We start from the raw sequence: 23370 nt of genomic DNA, 5'->3' as shown, positions 1-23370 counted from the left end.
AAAATGGTACTATGACAGATTAGGTAAAGTGTGCAGTTAAGGTTTATTTCATGAGAAATAGTTATGCTGTATAAACATGCATTTAAGCAAACCACAGTATAAATATGCACTGCAGCCACACAGCCAAATTTTACTTCACTTTCTACTTGTACTACATTGTAAAGCCATCATGGAAGCTTTAGTTGCAGTTTCTCAGAAATGAGCACGCAACAGTTTCTATCATTATATTTTCCCATTCAAAATGTTATAAAAACCAGGGAGATTTCCAAATTTCCATCCAACAGTCTGTTTCCATTAAGACATTAGTACCACTTTCAGATTTTTTTTTAAGATTAGATTATATTAGATTCAGTTTTCATTCCATAGACACGGAACATGTCAGAAAGTATAACATAAAGAACATCAAACATTTGAATATAATCCTTACTACCCATATCATTTGTCAGGAGATTGTCAAAATAGGTTAATAATTACAGTAAACTGGAACTACTAAAATTTACAGAATTAATACAGTCAGAATGAAACATTTTAATAAATTTTTAAAAAATAAATTTATCATACACTGTCAATAAATTTGTCATACACAAAATACCTAATCTTGTCTGTTGTAATAAAGTGCTGTCAAAACTGAAAGTGGGTCTAACAGTTCCTGTTAAGATATTTATTTATACAGTAGAAGGAGCAGGGAATGTGTGTCTTTGGATGACGAGTGGTGTACATTCAGAGCTCTCATAAAGATACGTGTTTGATTGATTAATAGTAGTTAATTAAGGCAATATTACATCATAAATAAGTAAATTAATATGTATTGTAAGCTATCAATTGAAGGTTTCAAATTTTTTGCATATTTTACGGAAAAAGAAAACATATCATAGGTGTGAATTTTGTATTAGGATTTGTTTACGTTATTGTATACTGTAAGTTACATGATTATTTCAATAAAGTACAGTTTTTGTTGTTAATGTATTCTTACAGGCTATCCATTTCATCCTCTAGTAAGTAGCCGAAGTGAAAAATTACAAAATAAATGAAAAGTTCATATAGTGTCGGGTCAGTTCCTTGTTTACTTTTGTTTTGTCATGTAAACAATACAGGTTTAGTCATTTCTGTTTCTCCGGAAGTTTTGAATTAGTATCCAAACTTTAGGCCTAAACTTTCTAAGTAATTTAATATATTAAGTGAGTAGTTTAGGAAGCTATTCTTGTTTAATTTAGACTAAAGCTAAAATTTGTCTGCCATGAGTGAGAAGTGTATGGCTTGCCATAGAATTGTTAGTTCTGGAGTGTGGTGTGAGGGTTGTTGCAGTCTCTTTCATGTGGGTGATTGTAGCGATGTGGGGATTGGGGAAGTCAACAAGGCTCATTGGTTGTGTGGGATTTGTTGTAGAGATAGGAAGATAGTGGAACAGGAGGAGTTTGCTACCCTTCAGGTGGAACTAGATAAAGCAAAACTAGATCTGGAAAGGTTAAGGGGGGAAAAAAGAAAAGATACGTGGGAAGTGACAACAGGTTATAGAAGAAATAGGAGTAAGACTTTCTCAGGCAGTGTTGCTGTGAATGTGGAAAACATGTTTGATCTGTTGTCACAGCTGGTATCTGGTGAGCCATAAGTAGATGTAGGAGTAGACAGGACACTACAAACTTTTTGAAAGTATTTGAGAAGTAAGAAGTCAAAAAAAGTTGTGAACAAGAAGAAAATTTTGTTATAAGGTAGTTCACATTACAGAGGAATTAGCCAACTGTTGAAGGATGAACTAGGGTGAGGTTAACAGGTCACAAGATGTTTTTAAACCTATTGCAAGTCTGGCTCAGGTGCTACAGGACGTAGGTTCACTTTCCAATGACTTCAAAAAGGAAGATACCGTGGTAATAGTGGGTGGGGCAGACAATAGCATAGACAGGAACCCTAATTATTCAATTGAGAGTAATCTGGTAAAGATAGCTTCAGCAAAGAGACGTACCAGTGTTAGTCTTGTGTGTGTTCTGAGGCACCTTGATTGGCTTCATTTAAACTCTTCTGTTAGGAGAATTAATTTAGAGGTGGAATGGCTGCTTGGATCATGTATGGGGTCTCATTGTTGTGGTTCCTGTTGACTCTATCAGCAGTTGGGACTATACTAGGCATGGCCTTCACCTCAACAGGAAAGGGAAGGGAAAACTGCCTGAGCTAATATATTTGGAAGTAAATAATTTTGTGAGAAATAATGTTTGATTGGTGTTGTAAATCTGAAATACCAGGGTGTATTGTAATTAATGAGCGGTAGTGTACGAATGGTTACAAGTGATAGAACAGAAGTAATTTTAGTGTAGGGTGTACACAAAAAAAAGGAGTTAAGAGACAGGCTGAAAACGCCATTCACGTTGATAAAACAGGCAGCCAGAAAGCAAATTACAATGTACACAATTCATGCAGACTGTCTGATTGAAACTAGACATATTCAAAAATTGACAGAGAAATTAGGTTTATCCAGTCGTAATTCAGCCAGTGCCCAAAATCAGTTACCCTTATTGCATCAGAATATCTGAAGACTAACGGGTAAGTTTATGAGTTGCTTATTTGTGCTGATATAATCCTGCCTCTCTTAACATACAAGTGACCACTGGTATAGATACAGTAAATGTTACAGGGTTCCTGTTAGCTTCTTACTTCTGTAGAGAAAATATGAAGAAAGGAGGAGTTGCCACATTTGTCAGAAACGATTTTCGTTTCAAGAATATTGATATTAATAAATTTTTTCATAAGTCCTTTATAATAGTAAGTATATAAAAAGCACCTTCTGTAACTGTAACCTCTTCATAAAAAGATCTGTAGGCTCTGCCAGTGAACAATTATTGCAATCAGTAACACTGTCATTATATTTAGTCCCTACTGTGAAATTAGCAACTATGATACGTAATTGCTCTGAGACTGCTATTGATAATACCTCCGTAGACAAATCTAGGAAAAAGTCATATCACAAAACCAATAGTAAATGGGCTATCAGATCATGACATGCAGTATCATGTGTTACATGTTGAAACTTGTCAGAAAAAAATCTCTTAAATCTGAGTAAAGGAGGGTGACAAATCACTCAAAAACTGAGAATTTTAGGAGATTACTCAAAGACATGACCTAGATAAATATTTACAATACTTCTGATTGGAATAGAAAATACAAAGCATTCATTAGTAAAGTTACTTCTGCTTTTGAAAAATTTTTCCCCTAAGGGTAACTCAAATCAAACAGAAGTCAAAAAATAAATCATGGACTGCACAAGCAATAAAGATATAATGTGGAACAAAATGGAGACATACTATCTAGGAAGGGCTATGATGTTAGCATTGTAATGCCTTACAAAGAATACTGCAAAATATTATTTTGCACGAGCAATCCAGAAACCAAAGCAGCTGTATTATGAGAAAAAGATAATTACATCAGGCAACAAAATGAAAACTGTATGGGATATAGTGAACATGGGGACAGGTAGGGCTAAAAAGGAAGAAGAATAGTTAGCTCTAAAAATAAATGAGACATTGGTAAAAGTGTAGTGTTGCAAACCTCTTAAACTTTGTTTCTGTTATTGACAGCTTGGGGTTATCAGGTTCGGTGAACAGGGAAATGGACTATCTGAAACCAGTCTTTAAAAATAACTCCAATTAAATGGAAATGACATTCAAGTCTCCCAAAGTAGCAGCGGCCACCACAAAATCCTTAAAATCCAAGTATTCTGGTGGGTTTGATAACATATCAAAGAGTGCTCATGCGAATTGAGTTCTATCTTAAGTTATTTGTGTAATCAATCTCTTATCAGCAGAACATTTCCAGACTGGCATAAAATATGCTAAAGTTAACCCTCTTTACTAGGAGAGGGATAAAGAGGTATCATCAAATTGTCAACCAGTTTCAATTTTCCAGAAATATTTGAAAAGGTTATCTTAAAGTGTCTTCAAAGTGTCTTCTTAAGCATCTGACAGTAAAGAATATATTGTCCAAGCCACAGTTTGGATTTCTTAATGGTTCTGATAAGGAGAAAGTTAATTACAGTTAAAGTGAGAATGTATTTAATGCATTAGCTAACAAATGAGAGGCTACAGGAATTCTCTGTGACCTGTCATAAGTGTTTGACTGTGAATCACAGCATTCTCTTAAGTAAATTATAGAATATTATAGTGTTACAGGCAATGCTGTGAAATATTTTGAGTCTTATCTAACAAACAGGAAACAAAGGGTGTCATTGTGAAATACCTGTGCAGTAAACAGTCAGTCTTCATCTGATTGGGAATTCGTTACATGTTGTGTTCCTCAAGGTTCCGTTGTGTGTCCGTAACTTTTCTTGTTGCATTAATGACCTCTTGTCTGTTACAGTGTCAGATCCTAAGTTTTTGTTTGTTTGTAGATGATACAAACATTGCAATAAGTAGCAAGTCAAGTACAGATTTAGAAGTAGCAGCTAATCAAATTTTCGCCGACATTAATAAATGTTTTAGAGCTAATTTGCTCTTATTAAACTTTGAAAACATCCTCTGTATTCAGTTTAGAACCTGTAAGAGATTTCCTTTCAGCATGTGCTAACATGCGAAGACTTGCAGATTGAAGAGGTTAACAGTGTTAAATTTCTGGGTTTACAATTTGATAATAAATTCAGGTGGCAAGGGTATACTACAGAATTGATGAAGCACCTAATCAAGTATGTATTTGCAGTGAGAATGATGTCGAATATAGGAGATACAAATATAAAAAAAACTTGCATACTTTGCTTGCTTTCATTCTAATATGTCATATGGGATCATATTCTGGGATAACTCATCAAACCGAGCAAAAGTTTTTAGCGTGCAAAAGAGTGTGATAAGAATCATTTGTGTTGTAAATTCAAGAACATCATGTAGAAACCTGTTCAAGGAACTTTGTATTCTAACCACTGTCTCTCAGTGTATTTATTCCTTAATGAAATTTGTTGCAAGTAATATATCTCTTTTACCAACCAATAGCTAAATATGAGGATTGCCCAGAAAGTAATGTACTGCACTGTTTCTCAGCCAGAAACAATGCTACATATGCAAAAGTCACGTGTGTATTATTTGAAATCTCCTGAATGAGTATGCCAAGTTTCCATCATTTCGGACACACAGCGTAACTGCAAGACAGTTTCAAAATGGCATCTGTAGGTGATGTACGTTACAAGCAGCGTGCCATCATTGAATTTCTCAGTGCAAAGAAAGAAACTTGGAAATATTCACAAATGCTTGTGAAAGTCTATGGAGCATCTGATGTCAACAGAAGTACAGTTAGTCACTGGGCATGGAGGGTGAGGTCATCAGTGGAGTGCCACAGCTTGCAGAGGTCGGGGAGACCATCTACAGCTGTCACGTCTGACATGTTGCAGCGAGCTTTCACTTGCTTGGGCCATTAAAGAATGCCATTCGTGGAAGACATTTTAAGGATGATGAGGAGGTGACTTGCACACTGAAGCACTGGCTCCGCCACCAGGACAAGCATTGCTACTGACAGGGCATACAGCCCTTGTTTAGTGCTGGAGGAAGGCCATAGAATGGGATGGAGATTATGTGGAAAAATGGGGTGTGTATATAAAACGCCATTCTTTTGTGTGTGAAATTCTCATTGTGTTGAACAAAAAATACGCAGTTCATTACTTTCTGTGCAGACCTCATACTTAGTATCAATACTAAGGAAAAGAACGATCTCTATTAATACCTAAAATCACTTACCTTGGTTCATAAAGGGGTCCAATATTCAGGGACACCCATTTTCAATAAATTGCCAGCAACCATTAAAGGCTTTGTTTCAGGTTAAAGCATGCTTTAAACAGAGTTAGGAAGACTTTTTGATAGGAAAAACTTGCTGACTTCATTTTCAGCAGAATGAGCCCTATGTTGTTGTACTAATTATGGTGTGCAGCAAAGAAGAGTTACCTCGTACAACAGGGAATGTCTTTGCTCATATCTGCATCGAACAGTGACTGCCACCTGCAGCAAATGATGCAGGCAACACAACAGATGGAGCAGTTCAGAAATACTTCAGTAAGTTGTCAGGAAGCAGACCGAAAGTAAATTAACATTGCTTTCCGAGTCATATTCAACACAAAATATGGTACTACTTATGGTAGTAGTGTTCTACCAAATTAACTTTGATAATTTCTGTACAATTATTCTGATAGCCTAAAGGGGCTGTTCGTGTGAAACTGTCAGGAACTAAATTAAGTTCAAACTGGAAGAACATTAGGAAATGGATAAAGACACCCTTCTCCCAGTTTGGTTAATCTCCTATTCTTCTGGATTTCCTATGCTTTAGGTGTACTGAAATTAGAAAATATCATTTGTGAGCCACATTTAATCCCCCCCCCCCCTTTTTTTTGTGTATCCTGGAGGGGGGGGGGGCAAAGCATCCGCAGCATGTATATTATAATCAATGAAAGTAGATGATACTAACAGCTGTAAGATTAGAATGATAAGAGTGCCCAGTGAATGGTGTGGTGTTATACTAACTGTTTAGAACTACGATGGTGGTTGAATGCCCAATTTAGTACTGACTACCTAAGTGGAGATATTGTGCTGTTGTTATCTCCTTTTCTACATGTACATCTATACTCCGCAAGCCACCTGATGGTGTGTGGCAGTGTGTACCTTGAGCACCTCTATCAGTTCTCCCTTCTATTCCAGTCTCGTATTGTTTGTGGAAAGAAAGATTGTCAGTATGCCTCTGTGTGCACTCTAATCTCTCTGATTTTATCCTCATGGTCTCTTCGCGAGATATACGTAGGAGGGAGCAATATACTGCTTGACTCCTCGGTGAAGGTATGTTCTCGAAACTTCAACAAAAGCCTGCACCGAGCTACTGAGCGTCTCTCCTGCAAAGTCTTCCACTGGAGTTTATCTATCATCTCCGTAACGCTTTCGCGATTACTAAATGATCTTGTAACAAAGTGCGCTGCTCTCCCTTGGATCTTCTCTATCTCTTCTATCAACCCTATCTGGTACGGATCCCACACTGGTGAGCAATATTCAAGCAGTGGGCGAACAAGTGTACTGTAACCTACTTCCTTTGTTTTCGGATTGCATTTCCTTAGGATTCTTCCAATGAATGTCAGTCATCTGCTTTACCGACGATCAACTTTATATGATCATCCCATTTTAAATCACTCCTAATGCGTGCTCCCAGATACTTTATGGAATTAACTGCTTTCAGTTGCTGACCTGCTATATTGTGACTAAATGATAAAGGATCTTTCTTTTTATGTATTCACAGCACATTACACTTGTCTACATTGAGATTCAATTCCCATTCCCTGCACCATGCGTCAATTCGTTGCAGATCCTCCTGCATTTCAGTACAATTTTCTATTGTTACAACCTCTCGATATACCACAGCATCATCCGCAAAAAGCCTCGGTAAATTTCCGATGTTATCCACAAGGTCATTTATGTATATTGTGAATAGCAACGGTCCTATGACTCCCCTGCGGCACACCTGAAATCACTCTTACTTCGGAAGACTTCTCTCCATTGAGAATGACATGCTGTGTTCTGTTATCTAGGAACTCTTCAATCCAATCACGCAATTGGTCTGATAGTCCATATGCTCTTACTATGTTCATTAAACAACTGTGAGGAACTGTATCGAATGCCTTGCGGAAGTCAAGAAACACGGCATCTACCTGGGAAGCCGTGTCCATGGCCCTCTGAGTCTCGTGGATGAATAGCGCTAGCTGGGTTTCACACGATCATCTTTTTCGAAACCCATGCTGATTCCTACACAGAGTAGATTTCTAGTCTCCAGAAAAGTCATTATACTCGAACATAATACGTGTTCCAAATTCTACAACTGATCGACGTTAGAGATTTAGGTCCATAGTTCTGCACATCTGTTAGACATCCCTTCTTGAAAACGGGGATGACCTGTGCACTTTTCCAATCCTTTGGAACGCTATGCTCTTCTAGAGACCTACGGTACACCGCTGCAAGAAGGGGGCAAATTCCTTCGCATACTCTGTGTAAAATCGAACTGGTATCCCACCAGGTCCAGCGGCCTTTCCTCTTTTGAGCGATTTTAATTGTTTCTCTATCCCTCTGTCGTCTATTTCGATATCTACCATTTTGTCATCTGTGCGACAATCTACAGAGGGAACTACAGTGCAGTCTTCCTTTGTGAAACAGCTTTGGAAAAAGACATTTATTATTTCGGCCTTTTGTCTGTCATCCTCTGTTTCAGTACCATATTTTGGTCACAGAGTGTCTGGACATTTTGTTTTGATCCACCTACCAATTTGACTTAAGACCAAAATTTCTTAGGATTTTCTGCAAAGTCAGTACATAGTACTTTACTTTCAAATTCATTGAACGCCTCTGGCATAGCCCTCCTCACACTACATTTTGTTTGTTTGTCTGCAAGGCTTTGTCTATGTTTATGTTTGCTGTGAAGTTCCCTTTGCTTCCGCAGCAGTTTCCTAACTCGGTTGTTGTACCATGGTGGCTCTTTTCCATCTCTTACGATCTTGCTTAGCACATACTCATCTAATGCATATTGTACGATGGTTTTGAACTTTGTCCACTGATCCTCAACATTATCTGTACTTCAGACAAAACGTTTGTGTTGAGCCATCAAGTGCTCTGAAATCTGCTTTTTGTCACTTTTGCTAAACAGAAAAATCTTCCTACCTTTTTTTAATATTTCTATTTACGGCTTTATGATAGCTGATTCTCTCTTCTGCGTTAACTGTTTCAAATAGTTCGGGTCTGTTTGTCACCACAAGGTCTAATATGTTATCACCTCTAGTCGGTTCTCTGTTTAAGGACCAGTAACTCTAATTAAGGTCTATCTATTTCATCCTGCTCTACAAGCACTGATGTGCAAATAGGGCAACCGATCCTGCTACACAACCTGATGTTTCCCTCAAGAGCAAGTTAAGAATGAAATTAAAAGCTCGTAACACTTGAATGGAAATAGTAAGCAACTTGTTCGGTCTACTGTATGCCCCATCAGCATCAAGCAGGCAGGTATGCTGTTAAAGATGGTGAGTTACGCTAAACTTCTTGGGCCAAGGGAAAAAGATATGACAATTGAGTACAGCTACAAATAAATTTTTGCTTATTGTTAGTCCTGTTGTGAATTGTACAAAAATTATGATGTGTCATGACATCTTTACATTCAGATGATACTGGTTTTCTTATTTTACAGTTAATGAGTGCAGTGAAATGTTGAATGATAGTTAGTCACCATCAAGGTTAATGATTTCTCCTCCATTGCAATTTAATTATTATTTTGATTTTGTTAATGCAGTGTATATGCTGTCATTATGAGTAATTAAATGCAAACATCCATCTATGAGACCAAAGATAAATTTTGGTTATCGATTAAATATTGCTCACTTTGAAGTTAAATAATGCGCAGCTGTTTATTTTAAAAACATTTAATTCAGTTTGAAAACTAAGTATATTTTGATTGCATCTATTTGAATAATCCGAAAACTGACAACTGTGTTCATTGTCATAATTACATTAATTCTGCAGATAACTGCATAAAAAATATTTGTGTCTGCTGTGAGCCATGTGCGGCTCGTGTTGATGTCGTTCATAGCTTGGTATCTTGTAATAGCGATAGTGGCATCTCGTTTTCTTAGTGTGTTCACTTGTGCCACTACATTTGCTTGCCTTGCCTGTCCATGAGTGGCAGCAGCAGCAGCGCTTATCGAAAGTGCTTACTGTGGTACCATCTTTGGAGCGGCCTCTAGTATTTCTGGGTCGTTGTGTGCCCAGGGAGTTGAGTTGGGACGGAGCAGCAGTAAGGGCCGGACAGCCAGTACTCTCCCGTCCGCTGGTGACACACATGCACTGTCCGACAGATGGATGTGGTTGCGAGAGTGCACAACTATGTCAAGGACCGGATTCAGGAAGTTTTAGTTGAATGGACCGTGATATTCGAGTAGTGCAACTTTCACCTCCCTGCCCCCCCCCCCCTTCCTCTCTCCCCCGCCCTCTCTCTCTCTCTCTCTCTCTCTCTCTCTCTCTCTCTCTCTCTCTCTCTCTCTCTCTGTGTGTGTGTGTGTGTGTGTGTGTGTGTGTGTGTGTGTGTGTGTGTGTGTGTGTGTGTGTGTCCGCCCGCCTGTCGCATGGCAATAAGTTGTAAGTTGACAATTTAAACTGGGATCTTTTCTGTGCCTGACGTGAGTGGAAACAACCGTCGGTTGGTCATTCGGTCGGCCGTCGCAGCGGATGATGCGGATTTGGTTTTCTGACCGCTTCTGGCTTCTCTGTTTTTGTGCCAATATTATTCATCTGGGTTCATTTCACGGTGACTGATTTTAGTATTGTGAGTTGTTGGTGCGTATCTTGTGCTTCTGAATGGGCAGTTATTTTAATGCTGTCTCCGTACTGGATTTGGAGAGGTGTTACGAATGGAATTCAGTTCGGCTTCCGATGGACCAGCGAGGGGTTAGCCAGTTGGTCGGCACTTAAGCTACCCCTAGTGTGAGTTGCCATCCTGTTACGTGAGTACAACTCTTGGTTGCCTGTCTCGCAACTTACAGAGCTGTAGTCACCTTCCTCAGGTCGATCCAGGGAGCACTGTCTGTCGATCACTCTGTCTTACTTGAACAAGTTGTCATAATTGTTTTAAATTTACCCTAATGTTGTAACATGTTATTGCCATCCCCACTTGTAATTTTGGCCTGCAGCCATTAATTGACATTGACTGTGGTTTTCAGTCGACGAATAGTTTCAGTTCTGTCTTTACAAGGCCTTCAACTGTAACTGTAACTTATGACAGTTATTAAAATTGTTAAAAGGGTTTTTCGTATTTTTAACGTGTAATTGTCCACCTTATTGGTATATCAGGCCTTCAGCCATTGTGTATTTTTGAAATTGCTTCTGGCCTTCAGCCGCTGAATAATTTTGGACCTTCTTAATCAGGCCTTCAGCTGTTGATTGTGTGTAACATTGCTTGTGGCCTTCAGCCGACAATAACTTGCAATTCTTCTAATAAGGCTTTCAGCTGCCAGTGTAGTAAAATTTTTAAAAATAAGATTGTTAAGAGTTTGTTGTTTTTTAAAAATAAAATGTGTTTTTTCTGTGCAACCAACAGTAACTTATTAGGCCCCGTCCACACCTTTCCTACTTTCCCTAAGTCCCACGTCTCGTGCTGCGCAACCAAAATGACAGTCACTGTACAGGTTCTGTATGTTACAATTAGCTACATAATCAGCTACCTCAATTCCTACTTAAGCTGTGTAGAATACCCTCGTCATAAGATATTTGAATAAACAGGTATCTTGAATTTGTTTGAACAAACAGGTACCTTACTCAGTCATATGTGGATTTGCGCCATCATTAATCAATGACTAAGGAAAGGGATGCCCTTAATGGCCAATAATATAGGTAGTAAGATTGAGTGCCATCCAGCAAATGTTTAGTGACCAGTTGTAGTTGGACTTCCAGAACTATGGCGGAAATGTCCTTAGTTCACTAGATATTTACAATTAATTATGATAAATTCTGAACAAATTTTGATTAATATAAAGGTGACAATGAGCTAGAAAATTTTAATTTTTGACTGTGAGGTGGTTATTTTACTGGTAAATTACAGTTTCTTTCATCTTTTACTTTGCATGAAATCTGCCTTTTTTGCTTTAGCCACCACTACAGCAATGTTATGATGCTGACATTATTGATGCTATACTCTATCTGAGTGCTACTGCAACTGTAGCCATGGATTAAAATCACGATGGAAAATATGTTTAATGTCAAATGTTTCTCATCTTCCTCTACTGTAACTGGAAATGACCCCAATGAAATTGACAGAATCCTAAGAAACCCTAGAGTTCAGACTGCGCTGCTATATAGATAAAGAAAAGCAGCTTTTCTTAACCCTCAGGTGACTGGAAGAGGATGTTAATTGAAAATGTTTAAGTATGTTAAAATATTATAAATGTTAATTTCGGCGATGTTTCCACTTTTTGTATATAATTCACTACCTTGCTTCAATAATAATTGATTATATCCTGCTAATATCACATATGAATAGGCAACATCAGTAGTAGAGTAATGTGAATTATTTCCTCATTTTCAAAAATTTATATCTTTGTTCAGTCACATGTCAATGCTGAAATTTTTACAGTACATTGCACTCATATAGGTGTACAAACTGTGCAAAAATCATTTTTGTATTCAGTCCCACCTGAGATAACTAACCCCAAACTTTACAAAAAATGAAAATTTTCAAATTTCAAAAATTCAGGAAACATTTGTAAGTGTTCCTGCTGTATATGAGGCTAGTAGTGTATGATATCTAACTACAGGAAAAAAATACTCCCATAAATCACTCCTTGTTTGTTATTTTTGGGCCTAAAAAGTGGATTTTTGAAAATTTGGATACCAAACTTTGGAGGTAATTTTGACTGGTTATTTTTGAATTTAGGGTATTTTGTGTAATAGCTAATGTTGTAGACAACACTTTTCTAAAACAATCATGTCAATTGCAATGTTGCAACTTAACCCAGTGCAGATATATTCAAATTTTCGCTGATGTCTCCAGACTGAAAAATTGCCGCACGCCTACAAATAAAAATGGCCGCCATCCAGTAAAGGTACAAGATAAATTATTTTAAAAAACTGTTTTGAACTTCTCAAATATAGGGCAATTACATATAAAGAAATTCAAACATTTGAAAATGGGCAAGCAACCATCCCTGGACCACTTCATATCGATTGACCCAATGGTTACAGTACTTTAAATGTTTATGGACTGATAATGAAGAAGGACCAGAAATAAACACCAATACCAATGACTGTGTTGATTTGATGATAATTGAAGAGCTGCAAAAAGTGATCCATGAAAAAAAAAGGAAAAAGTTGCTGGGCACTGATAACATAAACATGGAACTGATTACATATAATTCTGATCAGTATAGTCTTTCAAATGTTATGAATGTTTGCAGGCTGAATGGACATGAGTCAGATGAATGAATGGAGTTTTGGTATGCCAGTCTATCTGCAAGGAATATTTTTAAAAAAATACTTGTGATCAGCCAGCCACATACCCCTGATAAACAGATTGAAGTATTTGAAATACGCCTACATTTTATCGGATTGTAAGTTGAAATATTTTATTTTATGGCTTTTACTATTTTCATAACATTCTGAAAACAAAGATTTTACATGTTTTATTCTCACTCCTCTTGACTTGATACAGTCATTGGTAACCATGACACTGACCAACCTAAATGCAGTTAACAAGAAACCTTTCCTTTTACAAGTTTTGAGTGAAACCTTTTGTAAACTTCTATTGCTTAATATTTCAAGCAGTGGTTTATACATTGGAAACTATATATTAACAAAGACTGTGGCTTGATGACTGCAAATTAAAATGTCCAGAATTTTGCCTCTACTTGGTCATGAGAGTTTTTCCAATAGTTGACACAAGTTTCAACTTTTTCTTGTTCAGTGAATATGGGAAAAGAAGACTTCTTTTATGGCTTGAATTAAGTGATCAACTCATTTTCCCTGAAAGCTGATTGGTTGGAGGTAGTGGGGTGGGGAGAGGTGGGAAGAGTTTTTCACAAGTGAGGAAAATGAGGGCATGAAGCACTGTGGTGTTAAAATCAACCAGTAGGTTGGAGACAGCTCAACATTAATATCTCATAAGAGAATTTGTGATAGTTGTCACTTTTTCTCTTGAGTTTCCATTGCTGTAGCTTACACAGATGATTGGTGGAAGCACAAGATTACAGGTTTAGCCTGAATGTGTAGATTAACTTTCAGAACAAGGACTTAATAAGGGACCGGAACGGAAATGGTAAGATTATTTTAGGGATTTGCAGCTTCTAGAAGTTATTGAAAATCATGATTTTTAATAACAACTATATGCCGCTTCATTACAGTCTGTACTAAAATACTGCTTGGTGACACTAATGCACACATTGTGAAAAACAGGAAATTTGAGACTGTCATAGTTTAATATTTTTTTTGTGTATCTAAAATTTAAAAACCTCTCTCACACCGGCCTGATTTAGCTTCACTGATCAGGATAGTAAAACCATGCGTATGTTAAGGGAATTTTCATTCACAAAGCAGGCTTATCACATTCACACAGTTCAATACTGTTCTATCCTGATTAAATTGAGCTTAACTTAAATTCCGTAAGGCAGTGAAGCAATTTCGAAGTCTCGGTGCGACAAAAATTGTCAGTTGATCTCCTGGAAACATTTGTAATAATTATTAACTTTCGGTGATCACATGGGGAAGACTGGAGATCTGCTGGTAAGACCGTGTTAGCCTATTTATTTGAAGTAACTGGATATCTTGAGCATACAAAACGGCAGGTTCATCCAGTGTAAATCAGACGTTCCCCACTGATCCCGTGCAACACAGCGTAGTAAGCAGACACTGTCAATAATAATCAGTTATCAGTTAAATAATACGCGAACACACTTACTTTAGTTTAGTTCATGTATTAAATTCCTTCTCATACAGAATATCATAAAGATGGCGACTAGCTCAACAATACATACATATACATCCTCCTTCTTTCACGACTAATCGGCAAGAATTCCTTCATTCTTTTCATAAGAGAAAACATAGATAGCAGAGAAGCTATTCAATGGAGTAAATGGACGCTCCAAGGAATAATTGGGCTTGAAACTACTTTGCATTGATAATCGGTAAGATGAGAAGAGATATTTCGAGATATGTACTGAGTTATATAATTTATAAAATTTCTGAAAATATCGCGGAGAGACCGCTGCAAGAGACATTACAATAGTAGAATATCGAGCACACTTAAAAATAAACAGTAATAAAAGACTGATCAGTTTGTATAAAATATTCTAGTTAAAACTGGTGTCCACACATTTTCACAGGAACATATGAGTATTAAAGTGATCAGAAAGGGAGGATTTGATTCAGATCATTCTGTCTCTAACCAGACTGAAACTCAGTTTCTCACATTTAAAACAAAAAGAAAATCCAGAAAGTAAGCAGATACAGCTCCAGTAGAACCGATTGTATATAAGAAAATATAGAAAAATTTAGAGAAGAAATAGAGACAACTGAAAATGTGATTGTCAAGAACTCGAGACTAAAATCACTAAAGTGGCAGAGGAAGCTTTAGGACTATCTAAAAATGAAAATAATACATGGTAGAGTGATGAGTGTGAACAAGACCAGAATACAGAGCTAATAGATTGAGAAAGTGAGATGTTCAAAAACAAAACAATCACCTAGAGCAGTAGAGACAACTGAGAAAAGAAACATCAAAAGTAATCCATAAAATCAAAAAAACTTTTGATAATTTTAAAATTTTTACCAGTCCTTGAAACGTGGGCTTAATGGTATCAAGGGCTAAGTATTTTTTTCAAAAGTGAAAATGCAAAATTAGGATTGAATAATTTATATTTCAGTAAGACATTTTGACAGACTCTTTGACTGTCCAGTTCCAACAGGTAAATTAGAATTTTCAGACACAGGAAAATCTCAATTTCCTCTAACAGAGCTAGAAATTAACAAAGGCAACTTCTAAAAACAACAAAGCAAGTGGTGAAAACTCAATTTTAGCAGAATTGTTGAAATGATAAGAACCAGAGACTATAAAAGATCTACACTGCCTTTTGAAAACATTTGGAAAACTGACAAGATACCAGAAGAGCAGAAAATATTATTACTCAAATCACTACAGAAAAAGGGAAACAAACAAATTGTCAGCAGAGGAGTGCCAGTTATATAATACTAGTGGCTTATAAAATGTTTTCAAAAATTGTCATGAACAGAGCTGAAGAAACTTTTGACAAATAACTGGGAGAATATGAGTGTGGTATTTCAAAGAGATGATCATGCACAGAACAGATTTTTCATTTAAAATCAGTAATTTGTCACATTGTGTTAACCAGCAAATCTATAACAGTATAAGTCATTGATTCCAAGAAATCATTGGAATCTGTAGTCAGAGAAAAAGTACATAAAATTAGTAGAGAATTTTATGTTAAGGCAAATTGGCACACATTATTTAAGTTGAAATGTATGTGAGAATTATCTCAGCCATTTGAAATAAAAACTAGTGTTGGACAAGAAAATGGCTTATCACCTTTAGTGTTTAACTGTTAGCAAAAAAAATTTAAGTATCTGGAATATGGAGTTGAAAAGGTCACCGAATTGAACAAATAATTTTGGGAAGGAATTCAAATGGAATTAATGTAAATTGTGTGACTTTTGCGGTACTATCAGAAAATCTTACAGAACCAGGTACTTCGATAAATCTTCTGGAAAGAATTGTTCTCAGCATTTCGGCTGAAAAAACAAAATTCATGACAAATATAAAAAAATTCATAAAATCACATAAAGGTAAAATAATGAGTTAGTAAATTGAAATATCGTGGTGAAACTGCTCAGTAGAAAGCACTAGGAAAATTTACAATAGATGTAAAAGTTAATAAATGTAAAGCATGCATGGTTTTACTAAAAATATTGCAACAAGAACTAATTATCTAGGAATATAAAATTAAAACACTGTGCTACAGTGCTAAGACCAGAATGTTAATATGCATGTGAATTCTTAACAATGGACAGAGTAGAGAAACTTGAAAGACAAATTATTGGAAAAATAATGGGTGCAATTCAAACCAGAGAAGGTTGAAAATGAGAAGTAATGTGGATATTTACCAAAAATATAGAAAATATCAGAAGTAATGGCAAAGCAAAGGTTAACCTTATTTGAATATGTCTCCAAACGAATGACAACAGGCTTACAAAACAAAAATGCGTGTAGTTCTAGAAAAATAAGTCAACAATATCACAAATATCAGAAATATGAAAAGAACCAGAAAGAAACAACATCCAAGAGTTAGAAATGAGTATTTTTAAGAATAAAATAGTAAATTTAGAAGGCTTTTGAGACAAGAAATAATAAAATATGAAAAACATGGACAGAACAACAAAGGTAGAAGATGGAAGACAGTAAAAACAGGAAAAAAAAACAAAGAAAGAAGAGAAATCGAACTTACGTGAGCCCAGTGGGTTAGTACAAAGATACTGTGCATATAGCTGTTGTGCGGATCATGAGTTTTCAAAAAAGTTAATGGTTCAATAAACATAACTGGTTTTGAAGAATGTACTAGTTCATGTGAACAAAAGTTTAAATGACACCTGTAGTAGCGATAGGCTCTAGGTGGAATAAAATAGCTGTGTACACACTTTAATATTTTTCACGTGTATATCACCATAGAAAAATTCAACAAGGCAAGTATATACCTCCTGACCTGCAAAGACTGTGATTAAGTATATAGTGGACAAACATGTAGAAATTTCAGCGTAAGATACTCAGAACATTTAAGAGCACTGAAAAGTGACAGCACACATTACAGATTTACAAACCACCACATGAAAAACAGCCACCAACCCAGTGGCACAGAAACAGACCACCAGACCCTAAAATGCAGTATTATTTGTACATTTTTTAACAGTAGAAGAAAACTAGGACATCCAAAAAGCTGTCACTCAGGGCAATAAAGGCATCAATGACCACACATTACTCTGCAACAAAACACTATACAGTGCCTTAAATGAAATATCAAAAACTCTTATATCTCTCTCTCTCTCTCTCTCTCTCCTCTCTCTCTCTCTCTCTCTCTCTCTCTCTCTCTCTCTCTCTCTCTGAATGAAAACCATTGGAACAAATACAGAATTTATGGCCATCAATTTGAAACAAAACTGTGAAACAAATGACCGTCAAAAGCACATCAAAAATGTAAATTGTTCTGTGAAATGTGTGTCAAAACCACAATAACATAACAAGACATAGAATTCACAAACGAGCAGGAGAAAACATGAATAAATGCTGTTAAAGTACAAAACATAATCCATGAATTACAACCCACACCAGGTAGTTGTACTTACTAAAGCCTCACAAATTTTTACCGATGTCCACAGGTAATTCTAACCACACAAAAACAACAAAAACGTGTTTGGCACACAAATACAAACCAAATGCAACCAAAGGCCAAAAAGTAGCATATGACATGATTTTTTGCTGGAATATATATTTTAAAGGCTGTTTTATAAACAATAATTCAGTGTAGATGATATCCTAATGTCCCATATGTCTGTAGATGACATGCCATATTAATTTAGACCTGTGCCTGATTCCTTTTGGCAGCCACAGGACACATGCAATGTGCCATGTACACAAGTAATCTAAATAACAACAAAATCTGATGTAACATATTTCCTAACCTAAATAAAATCTGTATGTATGTATGTCAGGAAAATTATAAGAGAAAAGCCTACTGAGGATGTCTTAACTGTGGTGAAATGTATTTGGGTAGTAAAGCAAAAAAGTAATTTTGTGCTATCAAAAAGGTGGACCAATCTTTAGTTCATTATCATTTTTCTACATCCACAGGAACGAGAGCTCAATATTCCAAAATTGCAGATTTTTTTTCTTTTCCAGGAAGTTTTTGAAGCAGATTACAGCTATTAAAGATGCAGGATTTAGAGGAGCAAGGAACGAAGTTGAAACATTTCTTGCTAATACAAGTAAAAAGAAGCAGCCTAAAGGTATAGTGAATGCAGATGAATTGATGCCTCTCAAAAATGCAGCAGAAAGTTTGGAGAAAAAGTTGTTAAACTACATCAAAAGGAATAAGTGTTCACCTGTCATACGTGACAAAGCTGTTGACTATTTACTGAGTGGTCAGGTATTTATACCACCTGCTGGTATATGGAACATGTTCACAGCGGATAGCACAGGTATTGTTTACAAACATTTTAATTATTTAATATTGGTTGTCAAGTGGTATTCTTGAACTTCATCACTTATTTTTTGGGTAGAGGAAACCTTAAGAAAAAGCAGATGGACACATGTGAAAAAGTAAATACAAAAAAATGCTGTATTTTGGTACTAAGGGTTCCCTATCCTGACAGAAGAGAGGAAAGGGTTGGAGTAAGACTAGTGTTGTTGTTGTTGTGGTCTTCAGTCCTGAGACTGGTTTGATGCAGCCCTCCATGCTACTCTATCCTGTGCAAGCCTTTTCATCTCCCAGTACCTACTGCAACCCACATCCTTCTGAATCTGCTTAGTGTATTCATCTCTTGGTCTCCCTCTACGATTTTTACCCTCCACGCTGCCCTCCAATACTATACTGGTGATCCCTTGATGCCTCAGAACATGTCCTACCAACCAATCCCTTCTTCTGGTCAAGTTGTGCCACAAACTTCTCTTCTCCCCAATCCTATTCAATACTTCCTCATTAGTTATGTGATCTACCCATCTAATCTTCAGCATTCTTCTGTAGCACCACATTTCGAAAGCTTCTATTGTCTTCTTGTCCAAACTATTTATCGTCCATGTTTCACTTCCATACATGGCTACACTCCATACGAATACTTTCAGAAATGACTTCCTGACACTTAAATCTATACTCGATGATAACAAATTTCTCTTCTTCAGAAACGCTTTCCTTGCCATTGCCAGCCTACATTTTATATCCTCTCTACTTCGACCATCATCAGTTATTTTGCTCCCCAAATAGCAAAACTCCTTTACTACTTTAAGTGCCTCATTTCCTAATCTAATTCCCTCAGCATCACCCGACTTAATTAGACTAAATTCCATTATCCTTGTTTTGCTTTTGTTGATGTTCATCTTATATCCTCCTTTCAAGACACTGTCCATTCCATTCAACTGCTCTTCCAAGTCCTTTGCTGTCTCTGACAGAATTACAATGTCATCGGCGAACCTCAAAGTTTTTCTTTCTTCTCCATGAATTTTAATACCTACTCCGAATTTTTCTTTTGTTTCCTTTACTGCTTGCTCAATGTACAGATTGAACAACATCGGGGAGAGGCTACAACCCTGTCTTACTCCCTTCCCAACCACTGCTTCCCTTTCATGTCCCTCGACTCTTATAACTGCCATCTGGTTTCTGTACAAATTGTAAATAGCCTTTCACTCCCTGTATTTTACCCCTGCCACCTTTAGAATTTGAAAGAGAGTATTCCAGTCAACATTGTCAAAAGCTTTCTCTAAGTCTACAAATGCTAGAAACGTAGGTTTGCCTTTCCTTAATCTTTCTTCTAAGATAAGTCGTAAGGTCAGTATTGCCTCACATGTTCCAGTGTTTCTACGGAATCCAAACTGATCTTCCCCAAGGTTGGCTTCTACTAGTTTTTCCATTCGTCTGTAAAGAATTCGTGTTAGTATTTTGCAGCTGTGACTTATTAAGCTGATAGTTCGGTAATTTTCACATCTGTCAACACCTGCTTTCTTTGGGATTGGAATTATTATATTCTTCTTGAAGTCTGAGGGTATTTCGCCTGTTTCATACATCTTGCTCACCAGATGGTAGAGTTTTGTCAGGACTGGCTCTCCCAAGACCGTCAGTAGTTCCAGTGGAATGTTGTCTACTCCGGGGGCCTTGTTTCGACTCAGGTCTTTCAGTGCTTTGTCAAACTCTTCACGCAGTATCATATCTCCCATTTCATCTTCATCTACATCCTCTTCCATTTCCATAATATTGTCCTCAAGTACATCGCCCTTGTATAGACCCTCTATATACTCCCTCCACCTTTCTGCTTTCCCTTCTTTCCTTAGAACTGGGTTTCCATCTGAGCTCTTGATATTCATACAAGTCGTTCTCTTATCTCCAAAGGTCTCTTTAATTTTCCTGTAGGCGGTATCTATCTTACCCCTAGTGAGATAGGCCTCTACATCCTTACATTTGTCCTCTAGCCATCCCTGCTTAGCCATTTTGCACTTCCTGTCGATCTCATTTTTGAGACGTTTGTATTCCTTTTTGCCTGTTTCACTTACTGCATTTTTATATTTTCTCCTTTCATGAATTAAATTCAATATTTCTTCTGTTACCCAAGGATTTCTACTAGCCCTCGTCTTTTTACCTACTTGATCCTCTGCTGCCTTCACTACTTCATCCCTCAAAGCTACCCATTCTTCTTCTACTGTATTTATTTCCCCCATTCCTGTCAATTGCTCCCTTATGCTCTCCCTGAATCTCTGTACCACCTCTGGTTCTTTTAGTTTATCCAGGTCCCATCTCCTTAAATTCCCACCTTTTTGCTGTTTCTTCAGTTTTAATCTACAGGTCATAACCAATAGATTGTGGTCAGAGTCCACATCTGCCCCTGGAAATGTCTTACAATTTAAAACCTGGTTCCTAAATCTCTGTCTTACCATTATATAATCTATCTGATACCTTTTAGTATCTCCAGGGTTCTTCCATGTATACAACCTTCTTTCATGATTCTTAAACCAAGTGTTAGTTATGATTATGTTGTGCTCTGTGCAAAATTCGACCAGGTGGCTTCCTCTTTCATTTCTGTCCCCCAATCCATATTCACCTACTATGTTTCCTTCTCTCCCTTTTCCTACACTCGAATTCCAGTCACCCATGACTATTAACTTTTCGTCTCCCTTCACAATCCGAATAATTTCTTTTATTTCATCATACATGTCTTCAATTTCTTCGTCATCTGCAGAGCTAGTTGGCATATAAACTTGTACTACTGTAGTAGGTGTGGGCTTCGTATCTATCTTGGCCACAATAATGCGTCCACTATGCTGTTTGTAGTAGCTTACCCGCATTCCTATTTTCCTATTCATTATTAAACCTACTCCTGCATTACCCCTATTTGATTTTGTGTTTATAACCCTGTAGTCACCTGACCAGAAGTCTTGTTCCTCCTGCCACCGAACTTCACTAATTCCCACTATATCTAACTTCAACCTATCCATTTCCCTTTTTAAATTTTCTAACCTACCTGCCCGATTAAGGGATCTGACATTCCACGCTCCGATCCGTAGAACGCCAGTTTTGTTTCTCCTGATAACGACATCCTCTTGAGTAGTCCCCGCCCGGAGATCCGAATGGGGGACTATTTTACCTCCAGAATATTTTACCCAAGAGGACGCCATCATCATGTAATCATACAGTAAAGCTGCATGCCCTCGGGAAAAATTACGGCTGTAGTTTCCCCTTGCTTTCAGCCGTTCGCAGTACCAGCACAGCAAGGCCGTTTTGGTTATTGTTACAAGGCCAGATCAGTCAATCATCCAGACTGTTGCCCTTGCAACTACTGAAAAGGCTGCTGCCCCTCTTCAGGAACCACACGTTTGTCTGGCCTCTCAGCAGATACCCCTCCGTTGTGGTTGCACCTACGGTACGGCTATCTGTATCGCTGAGGCACGCAAGCCTCCCCACCAACGGCAAGCTCCATGGTTCATGGGGGGGGGGGGGGGGGGGGGGGTGGTAAGACTAGTAAGGGTTGAAAAATTGAGGAAAATTTACCACGGATGCTGGGTCAATGGGAAAAAATTGATTGTAGGTATGGGACAAAATTAGAAGTGAAAGAGAACAGTAGGCAAATCAGTGTGTGGCAGTATAACAAATATTTTGGGGGGGAGGGGAAACACTTATAGCCATAGTTCACTGCTATGAGCTGCTGATAAATACATCTTTATTACAACCTGTTTGCCCTCAGATCATCAGGTATTGAAGATATTTCAAATACGTAGTAAAATACATAACATTGATTTATGATGGATTTTATGCCATTTGATGCCATATGTTTTATGCTGCTATGTAAGCTGTTTTTAATATCTTTTGATACCTGATGGTCTGAGGGAAAGTTGGATGTAATAAAGAGGTATTTTTGTCAGCTCATGGGAGTGAACTCTGATTTTTTTTAAATATTTAAAAGTTATTTGAGGCACCATCTTAAAAAAAATACATCACTAAGAATCCAATGCAGAAAGAGGTGTGTGTGTGTGTGTGTGTGTGTGTGTGTGTGTGTGTGTGTGTGTGTGAGAGAGAGAGAGAGAGAGAGAGAGAGATGAAAGGGAATAATAATAATAATATTAGAAGAAGAAAAAGAAGAGAAAAGTGTTATAGATTGAGACTTCATGATTGGTGAGAACCATTGTACACAAAGTTTCCTCCTGCGAAGTTGTGAGGAACAAATACAGGGATGGAGAACATACATGTGAAAATAACCACCATAAATATTTTCAGGTCATAGATTGTTTTCATAGCTTTATTGTATATTTTTATTTTGTTCATGTTTGTTTAGTTTAAATCGGGAAAGTAGCTTACATGACTTATACAGCACTGTTATAACAGTTAGGCAAAAAAGCATCTCAGTCTGTAGAGCTTACTTCAAAGAAATCAATAATAGAGGCCAAACTGTGGCATTCTATCTTCATTCACTAAAGATGAAAGAATTTCGTAGGAATGCAGGGGTTTTTATGTAACATTCATCCATGGGGAGTTGCTAGCGGTGAGCAGCATTTTTGCATTATTGCTATACTTTCTGTTACATGTTCCTTTTCTGTTTACCTATTTGATGCTTGAACTTTATTTTTAATACCATACATGTGTTT

At 37.1% G+C, this 23370-nt stretch overlaps 1 protein-coding gene across 1 annotated transcript in view; it reads left to right on the top strand.

The window, feature by feature from the left end:
- Nucleotides 1-23370, top strand: part of LOC124545223 — a 107978-nt gene that overhangs the window by 61404 nt on the left and 23204 nt on the right. Inside the window, exon 6 of the mRNA XM_047124098.1 lies at nucleotides 18427-18725. Coding sequence (XP_046980054.1) covers nucleotides 18427-18725 — 299 coding nt within the window. The remainder of the gene's footprint in view (nucleotides 1-18426; nucleotides 18726-23370) is intronic.

Source organism: Schistocerca americana, chromosome 1 (genome assembly GCF_021461395.2).
Source record: "Schistocerca americana isolate TAMUIC-IGC-003095 chromosome 1, iqSchAmer2.1, whole genome shotgun sequence".
NCBI classification, from domain to species: Eukaryota; Metazoa; Arthropoda; class Insecta; order Orthoptera; family Acrididae; genus Schistocerca; species Schistocerca americana.
Note: the sequence above shows the minus strand (reverse complement) of the source record. Positions and strands in the feature narration are given on the sequence as shown.